The following is a 26,236-nucleotide window of genomic DNA, read 5'->3' on the forward strand; positions in this document are numbered from 1 at the left end:
ACCAGTTGGTTATGCATCCAGGAGTCTGTCTAAGGTTGAGAGAGCCTACAGCATGATTGAGAAAAAAGTGTTGGCGTGTGTCTATGGGGTAAAGAAAATGCATCAGTAGTGCTTGGGCTAAAATTAGAATTGGAAACTGACCACAAGCCACTTATATCCCTGTTTTCCGAGAGTAAAGGGATAAATACCAACGCATCGGCCCATATCCAGAGATGGGCGCTCACGTTGTCTGCATACAACTACGCCATCTGCCACAGGCCAGGCACAGAAAGCTGCGCTGATGCTCTCAGTAGGCTGCCATTGCCCACCATGGGGGTGGAAATGGCGCAGCCCGCAAATCTTAGCCATGGTTATGGAACCATTTGAGAGTGAGCAATCACCCGTCACTGCCCGGCAGATCAAAATCTGGACAAGCTAGGATCCCTTATTATCTCTAGTCAAAAGCTGTGTGCTTCACGGGAGCTGGCCCAGTGTCCCAGTGGAAACGCAGGAAGAGATAAAGCTGTTCTAGCGGCGCAAAGATGAAATGTCTATATAAGCAGACTGCCTTCTGTGGGGCAATTGAGTAGTGGTCCCCAAGAAGGGCAGAGACACCTTCATCAATGACCTTCACAGTACCCACCCAGGCATCGTAATGATGAAAGCGATAGCCAGATCCCACGTGTGGTGGCCCGGTATCGATGCGGACTTAAGAATCCTGCGTTCACAGATAAAATACATGCTCCCAGTTAAGCAATGTACCCAGGGAGGCGCCGCTAAGTTTATGGTCTTGGCCCACCAAACCATGCCTTAGGGTACACGTCGACTATGCAGGCCCATTCTTGGGCAAAATGTTCCTTGTGGTTGTAGACGCGAATTCCAAGTGTATTGAATGTGAGATAATATCGGCTTGTACATCTGCTGCCATTACTGAAAGCCTGCGGGCCATGTTTGCCACTCATGGCTTAACCGATGTCCTGGTGAGCGACAAAGGGCAATGTTTTACCAGTGCTGAGTTCAAAGAATTCATGACCTGTAACGGGATCAAACATGTCACTTCTGCTCCGTTTAAACCAGCGACCAATGGTCAGGCAGAGAGAGCAGTGCAAACCATCAAGCAACGCTTGAAGACGATAACTGAAGTCTCACTGCAGACTTGCCTATCTCGAGTCCTGCTTAGCTACTGCACGAGACCCCACTCGCTCACTGGGATCCCACCTGCTGAACTGCTCATGAAAAGAGCACTTAAGACAAGGCTCACGTTAGTTCACCCTGATCTACATGAACTGGTCGAGAGCAGGCAGCTTCAACCAAGTGCATACCATGATAGCGCAAATGTGTCTCGCGAGATTGAAATCAATGATCCTGAATTTGTATTGAATTATGGACAAGGTCCCAAAGTCCTGGCCAAAGAAGGGAGCAGGGTGTTTCGGGTCAAACTTTCTAATGGACTCATTCATTGGAAACACTTGGATCAAATCAAACTCAGGTTTACGGACTATCCTGAGCAACCCACCTTGGACTCTACCTTTTTTGATCCCCCAACATAGACACCAATGGCAACCGGCACCACGGTTGACCACGAAGCAGAGCCCATCGTCCACAGCAGCCCAGCAGGACCCAACATACCAGGCAGCCCAGAAAGGCCAGCTGCACAGCAGCCCAGCGAGGGCCCAACAAATGATTCAACAATACCAGCTTTTCACACCGAGACGATCAACCAGGGCAAGAAGGGCCCCAGATCGACTCACACTGTAAATAGTTACACTGTTGACTTTGCGGGGGAGTGTTGTTATATATGTAAACTTGTATTTACTCTGTACAGCCACCAGAGGGCTCATCCCCTGGAATCCCAAGGGATACCATAATCCCTTGGGAGCACAGGTTTTTAAGGAGGCCTGACAGGTTGGAGAGGCACTCTGAAAACCTGCAATAAAAGACTACGGTCACACTTTACTTTGAGCTCACAGTGTTCAGTCTGACTCTTGCTCCATACACAACAGTTGGTACCTATATGCACCACGACAACTGGCTGTTCACCCTCCCCCTCCAAAATGTCCTGCAGCCGCTCTGAGACATCCTTGACCCTTGCACCAGGGAGGCAACATACCATCCTGGAATCTCGATTGCAGCCGCAGAAACGCCAATCTATTCCCCTTACAATAGAATCCCCTACCACTATAGCTCTCCCACTCTTTTTCCTGCCCTCCTGTGCAGCAGAGCCACCCATGATGCCATGAACTTGGCTGCTGCTGCTCTCCCCTGATGAGTCATCCCGCCCCAACAGCACCTAAGGCGGTGTATCTGTTTTGGAGGGGGATAACCGAAGGGGACCCCTGCACTACCTTCCTTCCGCTGCTCTGCCTGATGGTCACCCATTCCCTATTGCCTGAGTAACCTTTACCTACGTGCTATTCACGACATCATCAGCATCGCGGAGGCTCCAGAGTGAATCCATGCGCAGCTGCAGTGCCGCTATGCGGTCTGTCAGGAGCTGCAGCAAGATACATTTCCTGTACATGTAGTTGTCAGGGACACCGGAAGCATCCCTGAGTTCCCACATAGCACAGGAGGAGCATGTCACGGGTCTGGGCTCTCCTGCCATAACTTTACCCTTAAATTAACTTAATTTGGCAACAATGTCAAAGGTTACCTACTAATAAGGAAATAAAAGAAGAAAAAAAAGATTAAATACTCACCAATCCACCAGCCAATCACTTACCCGCTTGGCTGTGACGTCACCCTTCAATTTCTTTGTACTTCTTTGTTTTACCTTCAGCCTCTGCCCCTGCACCAGCTGGCCCCTCGGACAGCCGCCGCTCTCAGTCACTGCCACTGCCCTGTGTAGTCCCTCGCCGCTTCTCTCGCGATGCTGGCCCCTCCGATCTGCCGCCGCTCCTCTCGCTGCCACCGCCCTGTGTAGCTAGGACCCATACCGGTTCCCATGGCAGCATCTTTTATTTGGAGGAAGGGAAACACGTTCAGCTAGGTAGAGCAGGGTGGTGATGGATGAGGACTGGTTGAGCCTCTGTCAAGGAAGAAATGGAGCACCCTCAAGAAATGTTTCCTCTAATTTTGAGAGGGGGGGGGATTCACAAATCCTTTAACATGCTGCACAGCCCATTCAAATTTCTGCGCATATGCGATTGTTCCATTGTGAAGCTGGTAAGCGGCCCTGGCGGGACCTCCAGACAGCTGCGCAATTGCACAGCTTAAGGGGAACATTGCCTTTGGGCCGTCCTGGTGGGGGATGGAGGTGTAGAGGGATCAGACGTCCATGGTCCAAGTGCCGAAGGTCATCGAAGAGTCGCTGATGTAGGTGCGAAGAAACCTGCATGGGTCTTAGCTATGCCTGTCTGTTTGTGGAATATGTGGAACATTCGATGTGGCAGTCCTACTCGGGTCCCCTCCCTCATCTCTTTTTCCGGTAAATTGATGACTATACCAACGTTGTTTCCTGCTCTCCCCGAGAACTGGAAAATCTCTTTCACTTTGCTTCCAATTTCCAACCTTCCCTCACCTTCACACGGTCCATCTCCGACTCTTCCCTTCTCTTCCTCGACTCCTCTGTCTCCATTTCTGGGGCTAGGCTATTGACCAATATCCACTATAAGCCCACTGACTCCCACAGCTATATTGACTACAGTTCCTCCCACCCCACATCCTGAAAGGACTCTCTTCCATTCTCCCAGTTTCTCCGTCTCTGTCGCATCTGTTCTGACGATGCCACCTTCCATACCAGTGCTTCCCATAAGTCTTCCTTTTTCCTCAACAGAGGATTTCCCCTCCACCGTGGTTGACAGGGTCCTCAACCATGCATGTTCCCGCACTTCTCTCACCTCTTCTCCTCCCTCCCAGAACCATGATAGGGTTCCCCTTGTCCTCACCTTCCACCTTCCACATTCAACGGATCATTGTCTCCCATTTCCGCCACCTCCAGCGTGATCCTAGCACCAAACACATCTTCCTCTCTCCTTTCAGCATTCTGAAGGCACCATTCCCTCCACGACACCCTGGTCCACTTTTCAATCACCCCCAGCACCCTCTCCCCTTCATATGGCATCTTTCCGTGCAAGCGCAAGAGATGCAATACCTGCCCTTTTACCTCCTCCCTTCCCACCATCCAAGACACCAAACACTCCTTCCAGGTCAAACAGCGATTTACTTGTACTTCCCTCCTGGCTTCCACCCTATCACAGACCTTCCCTTTTGTTCTTTCCTCCCCATCTGTGCACTTGCTTAAAACCTAAATTCCCCGTTCAGTCCCCAAGCGAGCTTCCAGTCGCCTGTCACTTTAATTCTTCGTGTCACTCCCACTCTGGCCTCTCTGTCCTCTGCTTCCGACACTCTTGCAATAAAGCTCAACATAAGGTCGAGGAACAGCACCTCATCTTTCGATTAGGCACTTTACAGCATTCCAGACTCAATATTCAGTTGAACAATATCAGACCCTAACCTCTGCCTCCATTTTTACAGACAGCAGCTATTGATGAATCTGCTATTCCCATTCACACCCCTTCTCAACCAATCTTTTTTTTCTTTGCTTGTCCCATTACCATCTCCTTTTGCCTGGCACCATCATTCCTTTTCCCATTTAATTTCACCCGCCTTCCATCCAATGTTCCCCTTTGCGGCCGCGCAACACTCTGAAACTCCCTTTGCAGCCAGCTCACCAGAGTTTAAATGGGAAAAACCACTCATGCGCGATATTCTGAATGCACCGCAGAACCCCTTAAAGGGGCCACGCACCCTCAAAAAATTGAATGAAGCATTGCTTCCACCCTATCACAGATCTTCTCTTTTGTTCTTTCCTTCCCTCCCTTCTTTCCCTGCCTCTGCACTTGCTTAAAACCTGTTGTATCTCTAACTATTTCCGGTTCTGACAAAAGGTCATTGACCTGAAACGTTAACTCTGTTTCTCTCTCTCCACAGCTGCTGTCTGACCTGCTGAGTATTTCCGGCATTTTCTGTTTTTATTTCGGATTTCCAGCAACCGCAGTATTTTGCTTATGTATTAGTGTGAAATCTGGCCTGGTTTGGAAGATCTTCTCACTTTTGCAATGTTAATTAGGTGTTTCAAGTGTGTTAACTTAGACCTCTCTTTTTCTGGATTACTGTTTCATTGATACTTTGTCATATTTATATTATGCAGAACTGCTTGAAGTAGAATTTCCATTTACATAGACGTGCAGTTTCCAGAATGCTGGAGGCAACAAATAGCCAGCTAAGTAAAGAAATTGCAACTGATCATGGACCTTGCCAATTGCTGGAAAAAGTCTATAAAGACCAGGAATATGATAGCTACTCCGCCTGCCTGCAAATTTAAAAAGTAGTGGCCTATGCTGCTGACACCACTCCCTCAGTGCTACACCGGAGTGTCGGCCTAGATTTTGTGCTCAAGTTTGAGCAGACTGGGTCTTTACTCGTTGGAGTTCAGAAGGATGAGGGGTGATCTTATAGAAACATTTAAAATAATGAAAGGGATAGACAAGATAGAGGCAGAGAGGTTGTTTCCACTGGTCGGGAGACTAGAACTAGGGGGCACAGCCTCAAAATACGGGGGAGCCAATTTAAAACTGAGTTGAGAAGGAATTTCTTCTCCCATAGGGTTGTGAATCTGTGGAATTCTCTGCCCAAGGAAGCAGTTGGGGCAAGCTCATTGAATGTATTCAAGTCACAGATAGATAGATTTTTAACCAATAAAGGAATTAAGGGTTATGGGGAGCGGGCGGGTAAGTGGAGCTGAGTCCACGGCCAGATCAGCCATGATCTTGTTGAATGGCGGAGCAGGCTAGATGGCCTACTCCTGTTCCTAATTCTTATGTTCTTATGTAAGTCTCTGGAGTGTGGCTTGAACTCACAACCTTATGGCTCAGAGTTGGCACTCAAACATGAGTGTTAGAAATTGTACATAAAAAGCCCAACAAGAGTGGAAGCACTGCTGGATCTAGTAATGGAAAATGAACCAGGGCAGATAACAGAAGTAAGTGCAGGGCAACAGTGATCACCACATAAGAAGGTTTAAGATAAAGATTGAGAAGGATGTAAGACAAAGAAATTTAAAAAAAATGCTGATTGTAAGTAAACTAGAAAAATTTACTGACAAACATAGAAATAAAACAGCAATGGGAAATAGTTAAACCAGTGATCAATACAGTCCAGGAGAAATATATCCCACTAAAAAGCATGAACAAACAATCCACTATTGACACACCATGGATGAATAAAGAAATAAGGGCAAAATTGAAACTAAAGAAAAAGGCATAGACTTAGTTCATAGATGACAAAGGAGAGGATGACAAAAGGTAATAGAAAAAGATTTGGAAATAAGTTAGAAAAACAATTAGGAAGTCAAAGACAAACTACAAAATTAAATTATCAAGGAATATCTAAAGAAATAATAAAGTTTTCTGCAGACACAAACAACAAAAGAAACATCAGGACTGGGATACAGTCACTAAGGGATACACACGATAAACTCACTGGTAATGATAGCGAAATAGCAGCAATATTAAATAATTATTTTGTCTCAGTATTTACCAGGGAAACTAACATGGTAAACATGACCTAAGAGATCAAAAAAGATAGAAAAAGGGGAGATAATTGATAAGCTAATCAAACTTGGAGAGGATAAAATGGAATGCATCGACACATATTAAAAGAAGTTGAGGAAGAGATAGCAGAGGCACTATTACATATATATATAAACTTCATTAGCAAAGGGAATAATGCCAGAGGACTGGCGGACACGTAATGTGATTCCTATATTTAAAAAGGGAGAGAGAACAACTCCAGTTAGCTTAATGTCGGTGGTAAGAAAGGTGTAATTAAAAAAATCTAGAAACTGAAAATGTGATCAAAAGTAGTCAGCACAGATTCCAAAAGGGAAGATCATGTTTGACCAACCTTACTGAATTCTTTGAAGAAGTAACAGAAAGGGTAGATAAGGCTAATGCAGTAGAAGTAATATATTTGGATTTCCAAAATGCTTTCGAAAAGTTACTACAAAGTAGACTCATGACTGGAACTATAGAATCATAGAACGGTTCAGCACCGAAGGAGGCTATTTGGCCCATCGAGTCTGTGCCAGCTCTTTCGAAGAGCAATCCAGTTAGCCCCACTCTTTCTCCATATCCCTGCAATTTTTTCTCCTTCAAATATTTATCCATTTCTCTTTTGAAGGCTACTATTGAATTTGATATCCATCACCACATCAGGCAGTGCATTCCAAATCCTAACTACTCGTTACATAAACATTTTTTTCCTTATGCGCCTCTGATTATTTTGCTAATTACCTTAAATCTGTGTCCTCTTGTTATCGACCCTTCAACCATTGGAAACAGTTTTTCTTTATTTACTCTATCTAAGCCCTTCATGATTGACATCTCTAACAAACACCTCTATCCTCTTATCCTTCTTTGCACTAAGGAGAACAACATCAGCTTCTCCAGTCTGTCCATGTAACTGTATTCCCTCATCCCTGGAACCACTCTCGTAAATGTCTTCTGTACCCTCTCCAAAGTCTTCACGTCCTTCTTAAATTGTGGTGCCCAGAATTGGACACAATACTCCAGCTGAGGCTGGACTAATGTTTTATATAGGTTTAGCATAACTTCCTGGTTTTTGTACTCTATGCTTCAATTTATAAAGCCCAGGATCCCATATGCTTTATAAACTGCTTTGTTAACCTGTCCTACCACCTTCAAAGATTTGTACACAAGCACCCCCAGGTCTCTCTCTTCTTGCATCCCCTTGAACATTGTACCATTTTTAGCATGTAATGTCTCTCTTCGTTCAGCCTAACAAAATGCATCACCTCACACTTATGCATTGAATTTCATCTGCCCTGTGTCCGCCCATTCCAAAAGCTTGTCTATCTATATCCACTTGAAGTCTATTACTATTGCCCTCACTGTTTACTACACTTCCAAGTTTCGTGTCATCTGCAAAGTCCAAGTCATTAATGTACATCAAAAACAGCAGTGGTCCTAGTACTGATTCTTGGGGAATGCCATTGTATACCTCCCTCCAGTCCGAAAAACAGCCATTCATCACAATGCTCTGATTTCTATCCTTTAGCCAATTTTGTATCCATGCTGCTACTGCCCCTTTTATCCCATGGGCTTCAATAACAAGCCGGATATGTGGGACTTAATCAAACGCCTTTGAAAGTCCATATACACATCAACTGACTAAGGTCAGAACATATGAAGTCTGGGAACAAGTAGCAGAATGAAAAGCAAGTTGCTACAAAACAAAACAAAACCGAGTAGGGATTAAAGGTAGTTACTCAGACTGGCAAAAGGGGAAGCTGGATAAACACATGGTGGAGAAAGGAATAGAAGGATATGTTGATGGGGTTCGATGAAGTCAGGTGGGTGGAAGTTCATGTGGGGCATGGCCAGTTTCGGTTCTGTAAAAACTATGCAATACTAAATTGAGCTCTCAGCTTACTACAGTACAGCTCACTTCATTTAATTTCATACATCCTTACGTTTTGAAAAGTCATTCATAGTTTAGTACAGGTTGTACCTCAGCTGGAGTGACTGTCAGTCGGTGAGTGTGTTTGGCGATTGGCTGAGGGAGCCACCCACAGGCTGCCAGCATGCACACACACGCTCAGGAGCCTGGGCGCTGGCGACAGGTATCGGTAAGCCATGGTTCGGAAAATTCTTTGTTTTGCCACTGGTCAGGTCCCGAGGGTGTCGAACCAGAGAGGTCCAACTGTGCTATATAGTACCTGAGAATGAGGTTTGTTCTAACTGACGAGAAGACTTGACCAAGTTATTGTGTCGTCCTCAAACACCTTGGCCCAGAAATTGCGGTTGGAGGTTTGCTGTGGGTGGATGCCTCCGACTGAAAAATTTCTACGAATTTACCTGGTGGTCCGCGATGTTCAAAGACTTGCGGTCCTGCACCTATATGCGAAGGCCTGTGTAGAGGCCCACGTATCCCAGGGATGTAGGCGATTTGTATGTGTCCCTGGGATCATGTGGGCCAGCCCAACCAATCAAAGTAAGGGTATTCCCATTCATACTTGTGGTGAGTTCTGTATAAATGGGAATACCCCAAAAACTCACAAGCACTTAAAATACATTAAAAAAAAATCACATATTTAAAATTAATCAAAATAGAATTTTTGACAGATCGCAAGTTCCTGTTTTGGGTACATGCACTCGTGGGGGCTGTGAATTCAGGGCCAAATCTTCCATAATGCTGCGATCATGATCTTTCAGAAGACGTGATAGTTTAATCACATCTTTCTGATCTTCAAGTCCACAGAGAACGCAGAAAAGCAAAGGGATCTTGGGGCCTAAGTTTCCGCTCTCTGGAAAAACAGTGCATCTCCATAAGGTGCGCCGACTTTCTGGAATAAAAAGGTCGCCGAAAACTTACCTTGTGATTCTCCGGTCTCCTCAGGACGTCCTCGGCGTGGCGCAGCACAAGGGGTCAGGGGCGGAGCCAGGTCCCGGCACTGAAAACAGTGCCGGGACCTCTGCCCATGCGCGCTAGAGTGTGCGTGCATGTGCAGTTGCTCCTCGCCCACGAGGCTGCATGGGAGGGACCCGACCCTAGCCCTGGCCGAATGGGCTCTCTGGGCGAAGATCGGGACTCAGGCCTCCCTCCCGTTCAGCTCCTCCCCCCCCCCTCCCATTCAGCTCACGCCTCCCCCCCCTCCCTCCCGTTCAGCACCCCACCCCCCCCCACCCCCGGCCTCTCCCCCCACCTTCCTCTTCCCCTCCTCTCGCCCCCCTCCCTTTGTCGTCGGCAGGAGCCTGTCCGTGTGGCATCTTGCCTGTTCAGCCTCTCCCGCCGCCCCCCCCTCCCCTTTTCACCCTACCTCTGTTGGCGGCGGGGCCCGCCCAGCATCTCGCTGAGGGCGGGCCCCGCCCAAAGTCGTGGCGGTGGCCCGGCCCGTTCAGCCTCTCTCCTCCCCCTACCCCACTCTCCCCCCCCTCCTCTCCTGTCCCTTCTCTTCACCCCCTCCTCTCTCCCCCCTCTATCCCCCCTCTCTTTCCCCCCTCTCCCCGCTCCTCTCTCCCCCCCTCCTCTCTTCCCCCCTCCTCTATCCCCCCCTCTCTTCCCCCCCTCTCCCTGCTCCTCTCTCTCCCTCCCTCCTCTCTTCCCTTCACTCTCCCCCCCCATCCTCTTCCCCCCCCTCCTCTCCCCCCCCCGCTCCTCTCCTGCCCTCCTCTCCCCCCGTTCCTCTCTCCCCCCCCCTCCTCTCTTCCTCCCCCCCTCTCTCCCTCCCCCCTCCTCTCCCCCTCCCTCCATCTCTCTCCCCCCCTCCCTCCATCTCTCTCCCTCCCCCCCTCCCCCCACCTCTCTCCCCCCCTCCCTCCCTCCTCCTCTCTCCCTCCCCTCCTCTCTCCCCCCTCTCCTCTCTCCCCACCTCCTCTCTTCCCCCCTCCTCTCTCCCCCCCCTCTCCCTCCCCTCTCTCCTCTCTCCCCACCTCCTCTCTTCCCCCCTCCTCTCTCCCCCCCTCTCTTCCCCCCCTCTCCCTCCCCTCTCCTCTCTCCCCCCCTCTCCTCTCCTCCCCCCTCTCTTCTCCCCTCCTCTCTCCTCCCTTCTCTTCCCCCACTCTCTCTCCTCCCCTCCTCTCTCCCCCTCCTCTCTCCCCCCCTCCTCTCTCCCCCTCCTCTCTCCCCCCCTCCTCTCTCCCCCTCCTCTCTTCCCCCCCTCCTCTCTCCCCCCTCCTTCCCCCCCGCTCCTCTCCCGCCTCTCATTTCCCCCCCTCCCTCCCTCCTCTCTCCCTCCCCCCTCCTCTCTCCCTCCCCCCTCCTCTCTCCCTCCCCCTCCTCCCCCACTCCTCTCTCCCTCCCCCCTCCTCCCCCACTCCTCTCTCCCTCCCCCCTCCTCTCTCCCTCCCCCCTCTCTCCCTCCCCCCTCCTCTCTCCCTCCCCTCCCTCCCTCCTCCTCTCTCCCTCCCCTCCCTCCTCCTCTCTCCCTCCCCTCCCTCCCTCCTCCTCTCTCCCTCCCCTCCCTCACTCCTCCTCTCTCCCCCCTCCTCTCTCCCTCCCTTCCCCCCCCTCCTCTCTCCCCTCCTCTCCCCCTCCTGTCCCACCTCTCTCCTCCCCCTCCCTCACTCTTCTCCCCCTCCTCTCCCTCCCTCCCCCTCCTCTCCCTCTCGCCCTCCTCCTCTCCCTCCCCCCCCTCTCCTCTCCTCTCCTCACCCTCCCTCCCCCCTCCCCACACTGTCAGAAATACAGAGGCACTGACAGAGACACAGAGAGAGACACTGACACTGACACTGACAGAGACAGAGAGAGAGACACTGGAGGGTTCCGTCCCAGCACGCTGTTGGAGGGCTCCCAGTGCTGCAATAGGTGAGTAGAAACTTAATTTTTGATTGATTTTTTTTAATTACTTTTTTTATTTTTTATTTTTTTTGATTGATTTATTGATTTAGTTATCATTTATTATTGATGATGGCTCTTTATTTGTAAAAGTGGTGTTTAATGTTTGTAAACCCCCCTTCCCCCCCCTCCCATCTCTCGTTCCCTACGCCTGATTTATAAGTGTAGGCAAGGTTTATCTGAGCGTACAAAAATCTACACTTACTCTATTCTAAGTTAGTTTGGAGTAAGTTTTCGCTGCCTAAACTTGCAAAACAGGCATAAGTGGCTGGACACGCCCCCTTTTGAAAAAAGAAATCTGTTCTAAAATGGAACTATTCTAACTCACTAGAACTGGAGCAAACTAAATGCCGAGAATTGCAATTTCTAAGATGCTCCATTCTAAACTAGTTGCTCAAAAAAAATAGGAGCAACTCAGGCTGAAACTTGAGCCCTTGAGGTGTAAGATTAAGACTGTTGCAGGAGAGGAATGGAAGCAGTCGTTGAGGATTTATGTACACAGCAGACTATCCAAAGGCCCATTCCAAAACACACACTGAGCATACTGAACTCACTCTACCAATTCTATCCACCCAGTTGGAGGAATGTTAGAGCAATTATGACATAATTAGCACACTTATACACATTCAGTCCTGTCCATGCCTTCAATCCTTTTGAACAACATGGAAACAGGCCATTTGGCACAACCAGTGCATGTTGGCATTTACCAAGCAGATTGCATGAGCAGATAGTTCTATTAACATTTACCCACCCTGCTCCCCTATTCCTTCAACCCTCTTTCCTTCATCCACCAATCTAATCTTGAATGTTGACATAGTTTCTGCATCAACCACTAACACTGGAACACAAAAGATTCTCTCGGGTAAGCATGCTAGCACAGTTATGCCTATTCACAGCACAAAGGTACATCCCCTTACTGTGGCATCGAATGGCTTTCTGTCGCTCTCCTTCTCACAAGTACACATTGGAGCAGGAAAAGTATGGCTATAAACAAAATATTGGAAGCACACAGGATGCTGATTGGTGTCTGAAAGGAAAGAAAATTCAAGGTTCAGGTATTGGCCTTCATCACCCCAGCAACCCAAAGTTTCAACTGATCGTTACTTCTGGATTAACCTTGTCAAAAAATGTCATTAGCCAAATTTAGCTTGGTTGCTTCCCCAAATAACTCATCCAGAGCTGTACAAATGCATCTCGTAGGAGCTTTATAGCATTTTAAAGTGAGAAAAAGGAACAGGCTAAATGTAATAGAGAAAAGCATTGGAATCTAAGATTTCCAACAGACATAATTTTATAATCGATTCCTGATATTTGTGGCGAGGAATGTAATCATGAATTTATTTTCGGCCTTGTGTTGCTCGTTATTTCTGTGAATTTTCACAGCTTTCAGGTTGTATAAAACTGAAACTTTGTACTTTGATGTTTACACTGTTTCATGAAATGAAAAACAGTCTTGAGGTGCGGTCTGTGCTACGAATTTGTGACTGGGAAATGTGGGTTCCTGACTCAGCACTCGCATTCTGCCATCTGGTCATCACCTGTGGGCTCTGAAGGAGTTGGCTAATTCCCATTGTACAACAGCCAAAAAAAATAAAACCTGTTTCCATCATTTGAAATTTTGTGCATTCCCATTGCAGAAGGTTTCATTCTTTACTTCGAACTATTGTACGAGAACAAGCCTTCAATCTATCCACTAGAATAGCTATAATTGTTTTGTTTTCACATGTGTATTTTCTTTCCTTGTAACGCTTCCTCTGTCCACCTTTGGCTCGTTTGCCATGGACGAGTTCTGAGTAGAGCGCTTGCTTTGGGAGTCTCGTGTCTGGCATGCGAACAATGTGGCCTGGCAAGCAGAGCTGATCAAGTGTGGTCAGTGCTTCGATGCTGGGGGTGTTGGCCTGGACGAGGACACTAATGTTGGTGCATCTATCCTCCCAGGGGATTTGCAGGATCTTGCGGAGACATCGCTGGTGGTATTTCTCCAGCAACTTGAGGTGTCTACTGTACATGGTCCATGTCTCTGAGCCATACAGGAGGGCGGGTATTACTGCAGCCCTGTAGACCATGAGCTTGGTGACAGTTTTGAGGGCCTGGTCTTCAAACACTCTTTTCCTCAGACGGCTGAAGGCTGCACTGGCGTAATGGAGGCGGTGTTGGATCTCCTCGTCAATGCCTGCTCTTGTTGATAGGAGGCTCCCGAGATAAGGGAAGTGGTCCACGTTGTCCACGTTGTCCAGGACCACGCCGTGGATCTTGATAGCCACCTAAGAATTCATGCTAAGAGTGGAATCAAGTCTTCCTCGATTCCGAGGGACTGCCGATGATGATGATGGTGATTTTCTTTCCAAACCAGCCAGTGCCTATTATCTATTTTTTATAGGTTTATCCAGCAAATCTGTGTGCCAATACCAGTTAACTTTAGCAGCAGCAATCAAAGCACTGAAGTCTTTATTGAAACACACATACAACTAAAACATGGTAAAATAACATCAGGTTGACACTGTTGGCCAGTATTCACGGTCAGTAGCAAACAGTGCTCATTTCAGGCTGTATAGCCAAATACATTTATTAGACACATGCTATCTGGATGGCCAATCGAAGAGGTCCACGAAGCAGGATAAAAAGAGCATAAACAAGAGGCTGAGGAATAACATTGCAATGTTATACTTAAACAGTATGCTCCCAGCCGGAGTATAACTGCCAGCACAGACCCATTCCACATGCTGCCAGTATCAAAACAAACTACACTACTTTGCACTGCTGGGGACAGTATGCCAAATACCAATGTCTGCCAAAGGCTTTAGATCATTGCAAAATACAATACCCAATTTATGATCACTGATGGATATGCTTGTCACCAGAAGCACAACACTGCTGCCTGCTAAAATGCACTTGTAAAGATCAGTTACTCAGCACATCTCTTGATATTAAAGACAATTCATTCGGGTTGAGAGTTGCCAATGTCATAGTATCCACCCACTCCCACTTAGAGGTTGTCAAACATTCTCCAGAAACAGTTAAGATAAGATAAGAAATAGGAACAGGAATAGGCCATACGGCCCCTCGAGCCTGCTCCGCCATTCAATAAGATCAAGGCTGATCCGATCCTGGACTCAGCTCCACTTCCCCGCCCGCTCCCCATAACCTCTTATTCCCTTATTGTTGGTATTTAGGACTCACTGATGTCACTGAGTGTTGAAGACACGCCTCCCATTCCTACTGTTGGTTCAATCACTATGGAATTTGAGCACATTTTAGGTACAGTTTGTTGTAGAGCCACCTAGTGGACTACTGATATAATAATAAATCCATGTGCTGCATCAATCTTACTCGGGAGCCATGTTGTGCAGTTCTCTGTGTTTACTGTGGCTCAAGAAAGCACAGAATTGACGATGTAGATGGGATATTGGATTTCCTAACTGAAATTTTTGTTGGAGGATAATCCTGCCAACCGACGGAGGAACTGTTAGAGGTTCTTCGTTTTGCAGAAAAACTTAAAAATCCAAAGTAAATTTCGAGCACACGTGGCTGAACGGTCAACATTGCCAGAGTCCAGATGGCCGCACCTTTGGGAATAATAGGGTGCTAGGGTGAGTTCTATCGTGACAAAGAGACTTTCGGAGCATATGTGGAGCGGCTAGAAATGTTTTTTACCGTGAATAGTATCGCCGAAGTCCTTGATGAAAATCGTAACCGGGTGGTTTTAGAAATGAAACGGGCTATTTTGTTGACTGAAGCAGACCCCGAGGTGCAAGAAACCCTGAAAAATGTGCTTGTTTTCGCCAAGCCAAAGAACACACCTCTGAAGGAGAACAGTACTACAGTCCTGAGCCCCTGGAAATTGCTGAAAGTTATCGTTTTAGAACACGCGATCAACTAAATGATGAGGGTATCAGCAAGTACATTGTAGATTTAAAAGGCTATCTATTCATTGTCATTTTGGAAACTTTTAGGACCGAGCTTTGCGTGAATGCTTTGTTTGTGGGATGAAAAATGAACGAATCGGAAGTAAATTGTGGACAACCCCTAACTTGACTTTTGATTTAGCTTGTCAGACAGCTATGTCGATGGTTATGGCCGGCCAATACCCCCGAGAATTTCGCACTATTTCCAGTCGCCAGACGACCGAGGTGAATCAGTTGCAGGCTAAAAGTGAAAGGCAGTTGGGCCCCAAGGCCTCAGAAACTGGCCACGGTAACAGTGCATTGAAGTCGTGCTATCGGTGCCTGGGGCAACACGTCGCTCAAAGCAGTCCATATGTGAAGGCAGAGAGTTTCTACTGCAAGAAAACTGGGCATCTTGTGAAGGTGCGCTGACAGAAGTGTAAACCGACAGGTAGTGCTAGAAGTAGACACTACATAGTGTTCAAGAGAAGCAGCAGGATGAAGAGTTTCTGGAGATTCATGTTATCAGAAGCACGAAGGCATCGAACAGTGATTCGCAAAATATCGTCATCCAAGTAGACATCGGAAGAGCCAGGATACCCAAGGAAATCGACACTGGTGCATCTGCGAGCGTAATATTGGAAATCGCTATATCGTGACAAGTTGCGTGATTATCGACTAGAGAAATCGAAGGTAGAGCTGCGAGGCTCCTCAGGTTAACTAATCCCTGTAGTCGGAAGTGTCACCATACCAGTGAAATACAAGGATCAGTATCAGAGCTTGCCTCTCATAGTAGTGGCAGAAGACAAGTCTTGCTTGATAGGTAGAAATTGGTTGGGATCACTGAAGCTGGATTGGAATGAGATTTTTCATGTGAAAATGAAATTTGCATCGAAAGATGATGTCATTAAGCAGTATCTGAAGGTGTTCCGTGAAACAGGCAGTCCGATCCAAGACTTCAAGTAGAACGTCAGAGTGCAGAAGAACCAGTTTACTGCAAGCCATTTGCCATACCATATGCACTCGAGGAGAAAATTGAGCAAGAACTCAATGGACTAGAAACTGAGAACATTATCTCTAACATAGATCTGAGTAATTGGGCTACACCCATTGCTATTGCACCTAAGTCAGTAAAGTTGTGTGGTAATTATAAGGTAACCGTAAACCAGGTTCTAGAGTGTAATCTACCCAATACGTTGCCAAATGTGGAAGATTTGTTCACAATGCTGACAGGTGGCCAAATCTTTTCAAAGCTAGATCTAACAAATGCCGACCTACAACTTGAGTTAGATGACTATAAATACTCACCTGGATCTATATCAGTTCAACAGACTACCATTTGGAGTGTCTTCCGCCCCCGGGAGGTGTTATTTAGATGTCATACTCATTTCAGCACCAAACAGGCAAATCCATGATAAGGTGTTGAATGAAGTGCTCAAATGGCTAGAGAAGCACGGAGTATGAGTGACTGCTCATAAGTGCCAGTGGAGTACTTGGGGCACAGAGTAGACAAAGATGGTTTACATCTAACCAAGGGAAAGCTGGATGCAAACAGAAATGTACTTACTCCCAAGAATGTCTCTAAACTTTGATCATTATTGGGTCTTCTGAATTGTTGCGGAAGTTCCTCCCAAATTTGGCTACAGTGTTACACCCACTGAATGAGCTGTTGAGAAAACAGGTCCCTTGGAGCTGGTCAAAAGAATGCGACACATCATTCAAAGAGCGTAAAAGTCAGTTAGTAGAGAGTATCATGTTAGTTGACTGTGACGTATCTAAGGAGATCAAACCTTTCCATATGGAGTTGGGGCAGTGATCTCTCATGTACTAGATAGTAGAGAGGAGAGACCAATTGGTTTTGCTACATGCATTCTCAAAGCCAGTGAGCGGAATTATATGTGGATTGAAAGAGAAGCTTTGGCATTGATTTTTGGGTTCAAGAAGTTTCACAATTACTTATTTGGTTGTAACATAGAAACATAGAAAATAGGTGCAGGAGTAGGCCATTCGGCCCTTCTAGCCTGCACTGCCATTCAATGAGTTCATGGCTGAACATGCAACTTCAGTACCCCATTCCTGCTTTCTCACCATACCCCTTGATTCCCCTAGTAGTAAGGACTTCATCTAACTCCTTTTTGAATATATTTAGTGAATTGGCCTCAACAACTTTCTGTGGTAGAGAATTCCACAGGTTCACCACTCTCTGGGTGAAGAAATTCCTCCTCATCTCGGTCCTAAATGGCTTCCCCCTTATCCTTAGACTGTGTCCCCTGGTTCTGGACTTCCCCAACATTGGGAACATTCTTCCTGCATCTAACCTGTCTAACCCCGTCAGAATTTTAAACGTTTCTATGAGGTCCCCTCTCATTCTTCTGAACTCCAGTGAATACAAGCCCAGTTGATCCAGTCTTTCTTGATAGGTCAGTCCCACCATCCCGGGAATCAGTCTGGTGAACCTTCGCTGCACTCCCTCAATAGCAAGAATGTCCTTCCTCAGGTTAGGAGACCAAAACTGTACACAATACTCCAGGTGTGGCCTCACCAAGGCCCTGTACAATTGTAGCAACACCTCCCTGCCCTTGTACTCAAATCCCCTCGCTATGAAGGCCAACATGCCATTTGCTTTCTTAACCGCCTGCTGTACCTGCATGCCAACCTTCAATGACTGATGTACCATGACACCCAGGTCTCTTTGCACCTGCCCTTTTCCTAATCTGTCACCATTCAGATAATAGTCTGTCTCTCTGTTTTTACCACCAAAGTGGATAACCTCACATTTATCCACATTATACTTCATCTGCCATGCATTTGCCCACTCACCTAAGTTTACCATAGTTACTGACCATAAGCCCCTGACAGCAATCGTCCATCCAAAGTCCCCAGTTGCAATCTTAGCTACAGCCCGAATGCAGAGATGGGTTTTGATTTTGTCAGCGTATACGTATGACATTGAGTACAGACAATCAGCTGATCACAGCAATGCCAGGTTGCCATCCCCATAAAAAGTTGCACCCAATCGGGAAGAACATCAGAAGTAGGGCATCTGGCCCTTCAGCCTGCTCTGCCAGTCACTAAGATCATGGCTGATCTGATCTTGGCCTTAACTCCACAGCCCTCTCCCCATAACCCTTGACTCCTTTATCTCTCAAAAATCTGTCTATCTCCACCTTCTCCTTATCTCTCAAAAATCTGTCTATCTCCACCTTAAATATATTCAATGACCCAGCCTCCACAGCTCTCTGGGGTAGAGAATTCCAAAGATTCACGACCCTCTGAGAGAAGAAATACTTCCTCATTTCCATTTTAAATGGGCAACCCCTTATTCTGAGACTATGGCCCCTGGTTTTAGTTTCCCCTAGAGAGGAAACATCCTCTCTGCCCCTACCCTGTCAAGCCCTCTCAGAATCTTATATGTTTCAATAAGATCACCTCAGTCTTCTAAACTCCAATGAATATAGGCCCAACCTGCTCAACCTTTCTTCATATGACAACACCTTCATCTCAGGAATCAACCAAATGAATCTTCTCTGAACTGCCTCCAATGAAAGTATATCCCTCCTTAAATAAGGAGACCAATACTGTGCGCAGTACTCCAGGTGTGGTCTCACCAACGCCCTGTACAGTTGGAGCAAGACTTCCCTACTTTTATACTCCATCCCCCTTGCAATAGAGGCCAACATTCCATTTGCCTTCCTAATTACTTGCTGTACCTGCACACTATCTTTTTGAGTTTCGTGTACAAGGACTCCCAGGTCCCTCTACCGCAGCATTTTGTAATCTCTGACTATTTAAATAATAATTTTGCTCTTTTATTTTTCCTACCAATGTGGATAACCTCACATCTTCCCCCATTATACTAGCATCTGTCAAATTTTTTCCCATTCACTTAACATATCTATATCCATTTGCAGATTCTTTGTGTCCTCCTCACAACTTGCTTTCCCACCTAATTTAGCTACATTGCACTCGGTCCCTTCATAGAAATATTCTATTTTTCATACATTGATGAGCCAGTCACAGCTGAAGAGATTGATAAGGCTACCAAACGTGACCCACCCAGTTATGTCAAAGGTGTATGATTACATAGCAAATGGATGGACAAACCAGGTATGAGAGGAAGATATTCATCCATACTTGGTTTGTAGAAATGAATTATCAGTGGATAAAGACTGCATCATGTGGAAAGCAAGAGTAGTAATCCCAAATAGGTTCAGATCTAAATTGTTAGGAGATCTTCATGACTAGCACCTGGGAATGTGCTTGACCAAGCAAACATGTCAATCGGTGAGCAAGAAACCACCATCAGTACCGTTATAGCCATGGAAATGGCCTCACAGGGTGTGTCAAAGGTTACATGTAGATTTTGCTGAGTTGATAAGATCAACTGTCTTTCTATACACACTGATATATAATTTCTATTTTCCTACAGAGTGAACCAGATTTGGAGAAGGGCCTAGAGATGCGAAAATGGGTTCTGTCTGGAATCCTAGCCAGCGAGGAAATGTACTTGAATCATCTAGAGGCACTTTTATTGGTATGTATATTGAAGCACTGTATTAGAACATAAGAAATAGGAGCCGGAGTAGGCCATTTGGCCCCTTGAGCCTGCTCCCCCATAACCCTTGACTCCTTTACCATTCAAAAATCTGTCTATCTCCACCTTAAATATATTCAAAGATCCAGCCTCCACAGCTCTCTGGGGTAGAGAATTCCAAAGACTCCCGATCCTCTGAGAGAAGAAATTCCTCCTCATTTCTGTTTTAAATGAACGACCCCTTATTCTGAAACTATGCCACCTAGTTCGAAATTCCCCCACGAGGGGAAACATCCTCTCTACATCTACCCTGTCAAGCACCCTCAGAACCTCATACATTTCAATAAGATCACCTCTCATTCTTCAAAATCCAAGGAGTATCGGCCCAACCTGCTCAAATAATAATAATTAGGTAGGAAGGTTCGTGAGGGATCAAATACCCTCTATTTGGTTGGAGTTGAGAAATAATAAAGGAGCTATTACGCTACTTGGTGTATTTTATAGGCCACCAAATAGCAGGAAGGAGATAGAGGAGCAGATTTGCAAATAAATTACTGAGAGGTGCATGAACTATAGGCTAGTGATAATGGGAGACTTTAATGAAACCAATATTGAATGGTACAGTGATTGTGTTGAGGGCAGAGAAGGGGAGGAATTTCTAAGTGTTTCCAGGAGAAATTTCTTGATCTGTATGTTTCCTGTCCAGCGAGGAAGGGGGCATTGCTGACTCTAGTCCTGCGGAATGAAGTGGGTTAAATGGAGAATGTCACAGTTGGAGAGCACCTCGGGAGTAGTGATCATTGTATCGTAAGGTTCAGGGTAGTTATGGGGAAGGACAAGGAGCAATGTAAAGTAAAAATACTTAACTGGAGGAGGGATAATTTCAGTGAATTGAGGAGGGATCTGGCCTGGGTAAATCGGAGTCCAGGACTGGTAGGCAGAAATGTAATGAAGCAATGGGCCGTCTTTAAAGAGGAGATGGTTCGGTTAGTCTAGGTATATTCTTACAAGGGGGAAAGAGAGGGCAACCAAAGCCAGGGCTTTGGATAACGTGGGGTTAGAGAATAAGAGGGAGCAGAAAAAGTGGGCATATGACATCAAGTTAATAATACATGGGAGAATCAGGCTAAATATTAAAAGTACAGAGAAGAAGTAAAAAAGGAAATAAGAGGGCAAAAAGACACTATGAGAATAGATTGACGGCTAACATAACCAAAAGTTTTCTATAAGCATATTAACTGTGAAAGGGTTTACAGAGGAGCGGTGGGGCTGATTTAGGAACCAAAATGGAGATCTATTGGTGGAGGCAGAAGGCATAGCTGAAGTATTAAATTAATGCGTTGCACCAGTGTTTAACAAAGAAGAGGCTATGGTAAACAAGGTGGTTGCTGAGATACTGCATGAGATAAAAATAAATCAAGATGACCTTTTGACCGATTTGAGGGGAAATTTCTTCATGCAGAGGATGGTGGGGCTCTGGAACTCACTGCCTGAAAGGGTGGTAGAGGCAGAAACCCTCACCACATTTAAAAAGTACTTGGATATGCACTTGAAGTGCCGTAACCTGCAGCGTTACGGACTGAGAGCTGGTAAATGGGATTAGGCTGGATAGCTCTTGTTGGCTGGCACGGACACGATGGGTTGAAATGGCCTCCTTCCGTACTGTAAACTTCTATGATTCTATGAGATCGTACTCAGCCAGAAGTAAAGGGCTTCTGCGGGCGGAGAGTTGGGCTATTTGTCCAACTTATGCCCAGCGAATGCCCGTGAAATTTTTATGACTGATAAAAGCAAGCGTAAGCCTGCTTTTATCAGCATAAGACTTTTAAAGGACAGACAAATACATTTTTATCAATAATTTAAACATTTCAAAACATGTGAAGTAGGGTTTATTTTTGGGCCCTTTAAAATGTGTACATTTATTTTTCAAAAAATTAAATTTTGATTAATTTTAAATATGTAATGTTTTAAAAATTTATTTTAAGTGCTTGTGTGTTTTTGGGGTATTCCCATTCATACTTATGATGATTCTGTACATACGGAACTCACCACAAGTATGAATGGAAATCCCCATACTTTGATTGGTTGGGCCGGTCCAAATGATCCCTGGGACACGTGTAAAGTGCCTACGTCCCTGGGATATGTGGGCCTCTACGCAGGCCTTCGTGCAGAGGCCCAGGACCGCAAATCATCGAACCTCCCAGACCACCAGGTAAGTTCGTAGAAATCTTTCAAGTCGGAGGCATCTGTCCACGGGATGCGTCCAACGGCAATTTCTGCACCAGTATTCTTGTAATGGTTACAGCAGAATAACAGAGTGGGAGGGAAACATAGAAAATCTGGCAAATCTGGTACAAGGCTCCCGTGGCTCAGGAATGTGCAGAGAAAGGAAGATAGATCCCACTGGTATGGAACACCTCACCGTCCATATACCGATGGTGGATCTCTGCCCCAAACAGAAGCCAACATCTTCCCCACTCCCAGAGGCTCTGGTGCAGCAATCCTCCATTACCAGCACCTGCTGTCTGGGAAAGTAGGAGCGGTGGTTACGATCTAATGCAGCCTTCTCTTCGCCAGATTGTCCATACTTCCCTCTCCCTCTGCTATGCTGATGTAACCATTTTAAACCTCAGCTGGATCCATCTTTTGTTTCTTTACTTGTCCCATTACTTTTGTCTTGCACCATCATTCCTTTTGTCAATCATTCACTCCTGCCCTCCACCATAACACAGACCATCCCCATTGATCTTATCTGTCCTTCCTCTGGCCCGCCTTTCTTCCCTGGCTCTGTACTTGCTTAAAAGCTGAAAGATCATTGACCTTTGACACGGTTGACCACACCATCCTCCTCAAGCATCTCTCCTCCATTGTCTAGCTGAGTGTGACTGCCCTCGTCTGGTTCCATTCTTGTCTATCCAGTCGTAGCCAGAGAATCTCTTGCAATGGCTTCTCTTCCCGCTCCTGCATCAATAGCTTTGGAGTCCCTCATTGGCCCCCTCTTATTTCTCATCTACGTGCTGCTCCTCGGCGACATCATCCGAAAAGACAGATTCCACATGTATGCTGGCGACACCCAGCTCTACCTCACCACCACTTCTCTCAACCCCTCCATGGCCTCTAAATTGTCAGACTGCTTGTCCGACATCTAGTACTGAATGAGCAGAAATGTTCTCCAATTAAAAATATTGGGAAAACTGAAGCCATTATCTTCGGGTCCAGTCACAAACTCCGTTCTCTAGCCACCGACTCCATCCCTCTCCCTAGTATCAATCTGAGGGTGAGCAAGACTGTTTGCAACCTAGATGTCATATTTGACCCTACAATGAGTTTCCAGCCACATATCTGTGGCATAACTAAAACCGTCTTTTTCCATTCTCAACCCATCTACTGCCTATGTTTGTCACACTGCTTGTCCGTATTGGATGGGCAAAAATTTTCTCCAAATAATATGGGGATATCGAAGCCGTTGTCTTGGGTCTCCGGTGATTCCATCCCTCTCCCTGGCCACTGAGGCTGAACCAGACTGCTCGCAACCTTGGTGTTGTATTTGATCCAGAGCTGTCCCCATTGCCAAGGCTGCCTTCTTCCACCTCCGTAATATTGCCCATCGCACTGCTGTGATATTTGGATGAGACCTGCCTGGTGTTACTCGATCTTATAATTTCTCCTTCCCATTCCGTTCCCAAGTGCCTGACCTTGCTTGTTAATTTATTCAGTAGAGTGGCCCAAAATTATAGAATCATAGAATTGTAGAATGATACAGTATAGAAGGAGGCCATTTGGCTCGTTGTACCTGTGCCAACTCTTTCAAAGAGCTAGGCAATTGGTCCCACTCCTTTGCTCTTTCCTCATAACTATGCAATTTTTTTCCTTTTTAAGTATTTATCCAATTCCCATTTGAAGTTATTGTTGAATCTGCTTCCACCACTCTGTCAGGCAGTGGGTTTCAGATCGTAACAACTCCCTGAATAAAAAAAATCTCCGTGTGTTGCCTCTGATTCTTTGATCAGTCAACTTCAATGTGTGTCCTGGTTACCAACACCTGCCCTGGGAAACAAAGAGGTTCAGCTGAGGGAGTATGTGCAGCTAGGGGCCAAATTAAAAAGCAGAACCACAAAGGTAATAATCTCTGGATTACGACCTGAGCCATGAGCAAATTTGCATAGGGTAAATAGGATCAGACAGTTAAATACGTGGCTCAAAGAGGTGTGGTAGAAATGGGTTTTGATTCGTGGGACACTGGCACCAGTACTGGGGTAAGAGGGAGCTGTTCCGTTGGGCGGGCTTCACTTAAACCGTGCTGGGATTAGGGTCCTGGTGAATCAAATCACTAGGGCTGTAGAGAGTGCTTTAAACTAATTAGTGAGGGGGAGGATTCAGGTGAGCAAAAAATTTTAAAAGTCGAAGAATAAGGAGAAGGCAATAGAGCAGGGTAGCATTAGGGGAATTGAAAACCAGAGCGTGAAAGGAAGAGACAGAATGCATAAACATAAAAGTGAATCAGAAAGTGGGGTGAACGCAGGAAAAAAATGGTAAAAAAACAAATTTAAAAGCTCTTAATGCATGCAGCATTCGTAACAAAATAGATGAGTTGATGGCACAAATAGATACAAATGGATATGATCCGATAGCCATTACAGAGACGTGGTTGCAAGGTGACCAAGGCTCGGAACTAAATATTCAGGGGTATTTGACATTGCGGAACCAACCAGGGAGCAGGCTATCTTAAATCTGGTACTGTGTCATGAGACAGGATTAATAAACGATCTCCTCGTAAAGGATCCTCCAGGAATGAGTGACTGAATTTCAAATTCAGTTGGAGCGTGAGAAAGTTGGATCTCAAACCAGTGTTCTAACCTTAAATAAAGGAGACTACAAAGGTATGAAGGCAGGGTGGGATGGTTGATGAGCAGTGGCAGATATTTAAGGAGATATTTCATAACTCTCAACAAAAATATATCACAATGAGAAGGAAAGACTGTCAGAGAAGGGATAACCATCCGTGGCTAACTAAGGAAATAAGGGATGGTATCAAATGGAAAACAATGGCATACAATGTGGTCAAGACTAGTGGGAGGCCAGAGGATTGGGAAATTTTTAAAAGCCAGCAAAGAACGACTAAAAAAATGATAGAGAGGGAAGATAGATTATGAAAGTAAACTAGCACAAAATATAAAAATAGAGAGTAAAAGTTTCTACAGGTACATAAAAGGAAAAAGAATGGCTAAAGTAAATGTTGGTCCCCTAGAGTATGAGACTGGAGAATTAATAATGGTGAACAGGGAAATGGCAGAGATTTTGAACTAATATTTTGTATCGGTCTTCACGGTAGAAGACACTAAAAATATCACTAAAGTGGATAATCAAGGGGCTATAGGGAGGGAGGAATTACTATCACGAAAGAAGCAGTACTCAGTAAAATAATGGGACTAAAGGTGGATAAGTCCCCTGGACCTGATGGCTTGCATCCTAGGGTCTTAAAAGAAGTGGCTGCAGAGAGTCGCTGGATTCATAGGAACCTAGAAAATAGGTGCAGGAGCAGGCCATTCGGCCCTTTGAGCCTGCACCACCATTCAATATGATCATGGCTGATCATGCAACTTCAGCATCCGACTTCTGCCTTCTCTCCATACCCCCTGATCTCTTTAGCCATAAAGGCCACATCTAGCTCCCTTTTGAATATATCCAACGAACTGGACTCAACAACTTTCTGTGGTAGAGAATTCCATAGCTTCACAATTCTCTGGGTGAAAAAGTTTCTCCTCATCTCAGTCCTAGGTGGCTTACCCCTTATTCTTAGACTGTGACCCCTGGTTCTAGACTTCCCCAACATCGGAAACATTCTTCCTGCATCTAACCTGTCCAATTCAGTCAGAATTTTATATGCTTCTATGAGATCCCCTCTCATTCTTCTAAATTCCAGTGAGTATAAGCCTAGTCGATCCAGTGTTTCTTCATATGTCAGTCCTGCCATTCCGGGAATCAGTCTGGTGAACCTTCGCTGCACTCCCTCAATAGCAAGCATGTCCTTCCTCAGATTAGGAGACCAAAACTGCACACAATACTCAAGGTGTGGTCTCACCAAGGCCCTGTACAACTGCAGCAAGACCTCCCTGCTCCTATACTCAAATCCTCTCACTATGAAGGCCAACATGCCATTTGCTTTCTTCACTGCCTCCTATACCTGCATGCCTACTTTCAATGACTAATGTACCATAGCACCTCCCCTTTTACGAATCTGTCACCATTCAGATAATATTCTGCCTCCGTGTTTTTGCCACCAAAGTGGATAATCTCACATTTATCTACATTATACTGCATCTGCCATGCATTTGCCCACTCACCGAACCTGTCCAAGTCACCCTACAGCCTCTTAGCATCCTCCTCACAGCTCACACCGCCACCCAGCTTAGTGTCATCTGCAAACTTGGAGATACTACACTCAATTCCTTCATCTAAATCATTGATGTATATTGTAAAT

At 45.9% G+C, this 26,236-nt stretch overlaps 1 protein-coding gene across 4 annotated transcripts in view; it reads left to right on the forward strand.

Annotated features, from left to right (window-relative positions):
• LOC139268795 (breakpoint cluster region protein) overlaps positions 1-26,236 on the forward strand; it is a 905,198-nt gene that overhangs the window by 434,774 nt on the left and 444,188 nt on the right. For all 4 annotated transcript variants that reach the window (XM_070887498.1, XM_070887499.1, XM_070887500.1 and 1 more), the window contains one exon: positions 19,651-19,755. In XM_070887498.1, the coding sequence (XP_070743599.1) occupies positions 19,651-19,755 (105 nt within the window). The remainder of the gene's footprint in view (positions 1-19,650; positions 19,756-26,236) is intronic.

Source organism: Pristiophorus japonicus, chromosome 8 (assembly GCF_044704955.1).
Source record: "Pristiophorus japonicus isolate sPriJap1 chromosome 8, sPriJap1.hap1, whole genome shotgun sequence".
Classification (NCBI taxonomy): domain Eukaryota; kingdom Metazoa; phylum Chordata; class Chondrichthyes; family Pristiophoridae; genus Pristiophorus; species Pristiophorus japonicus.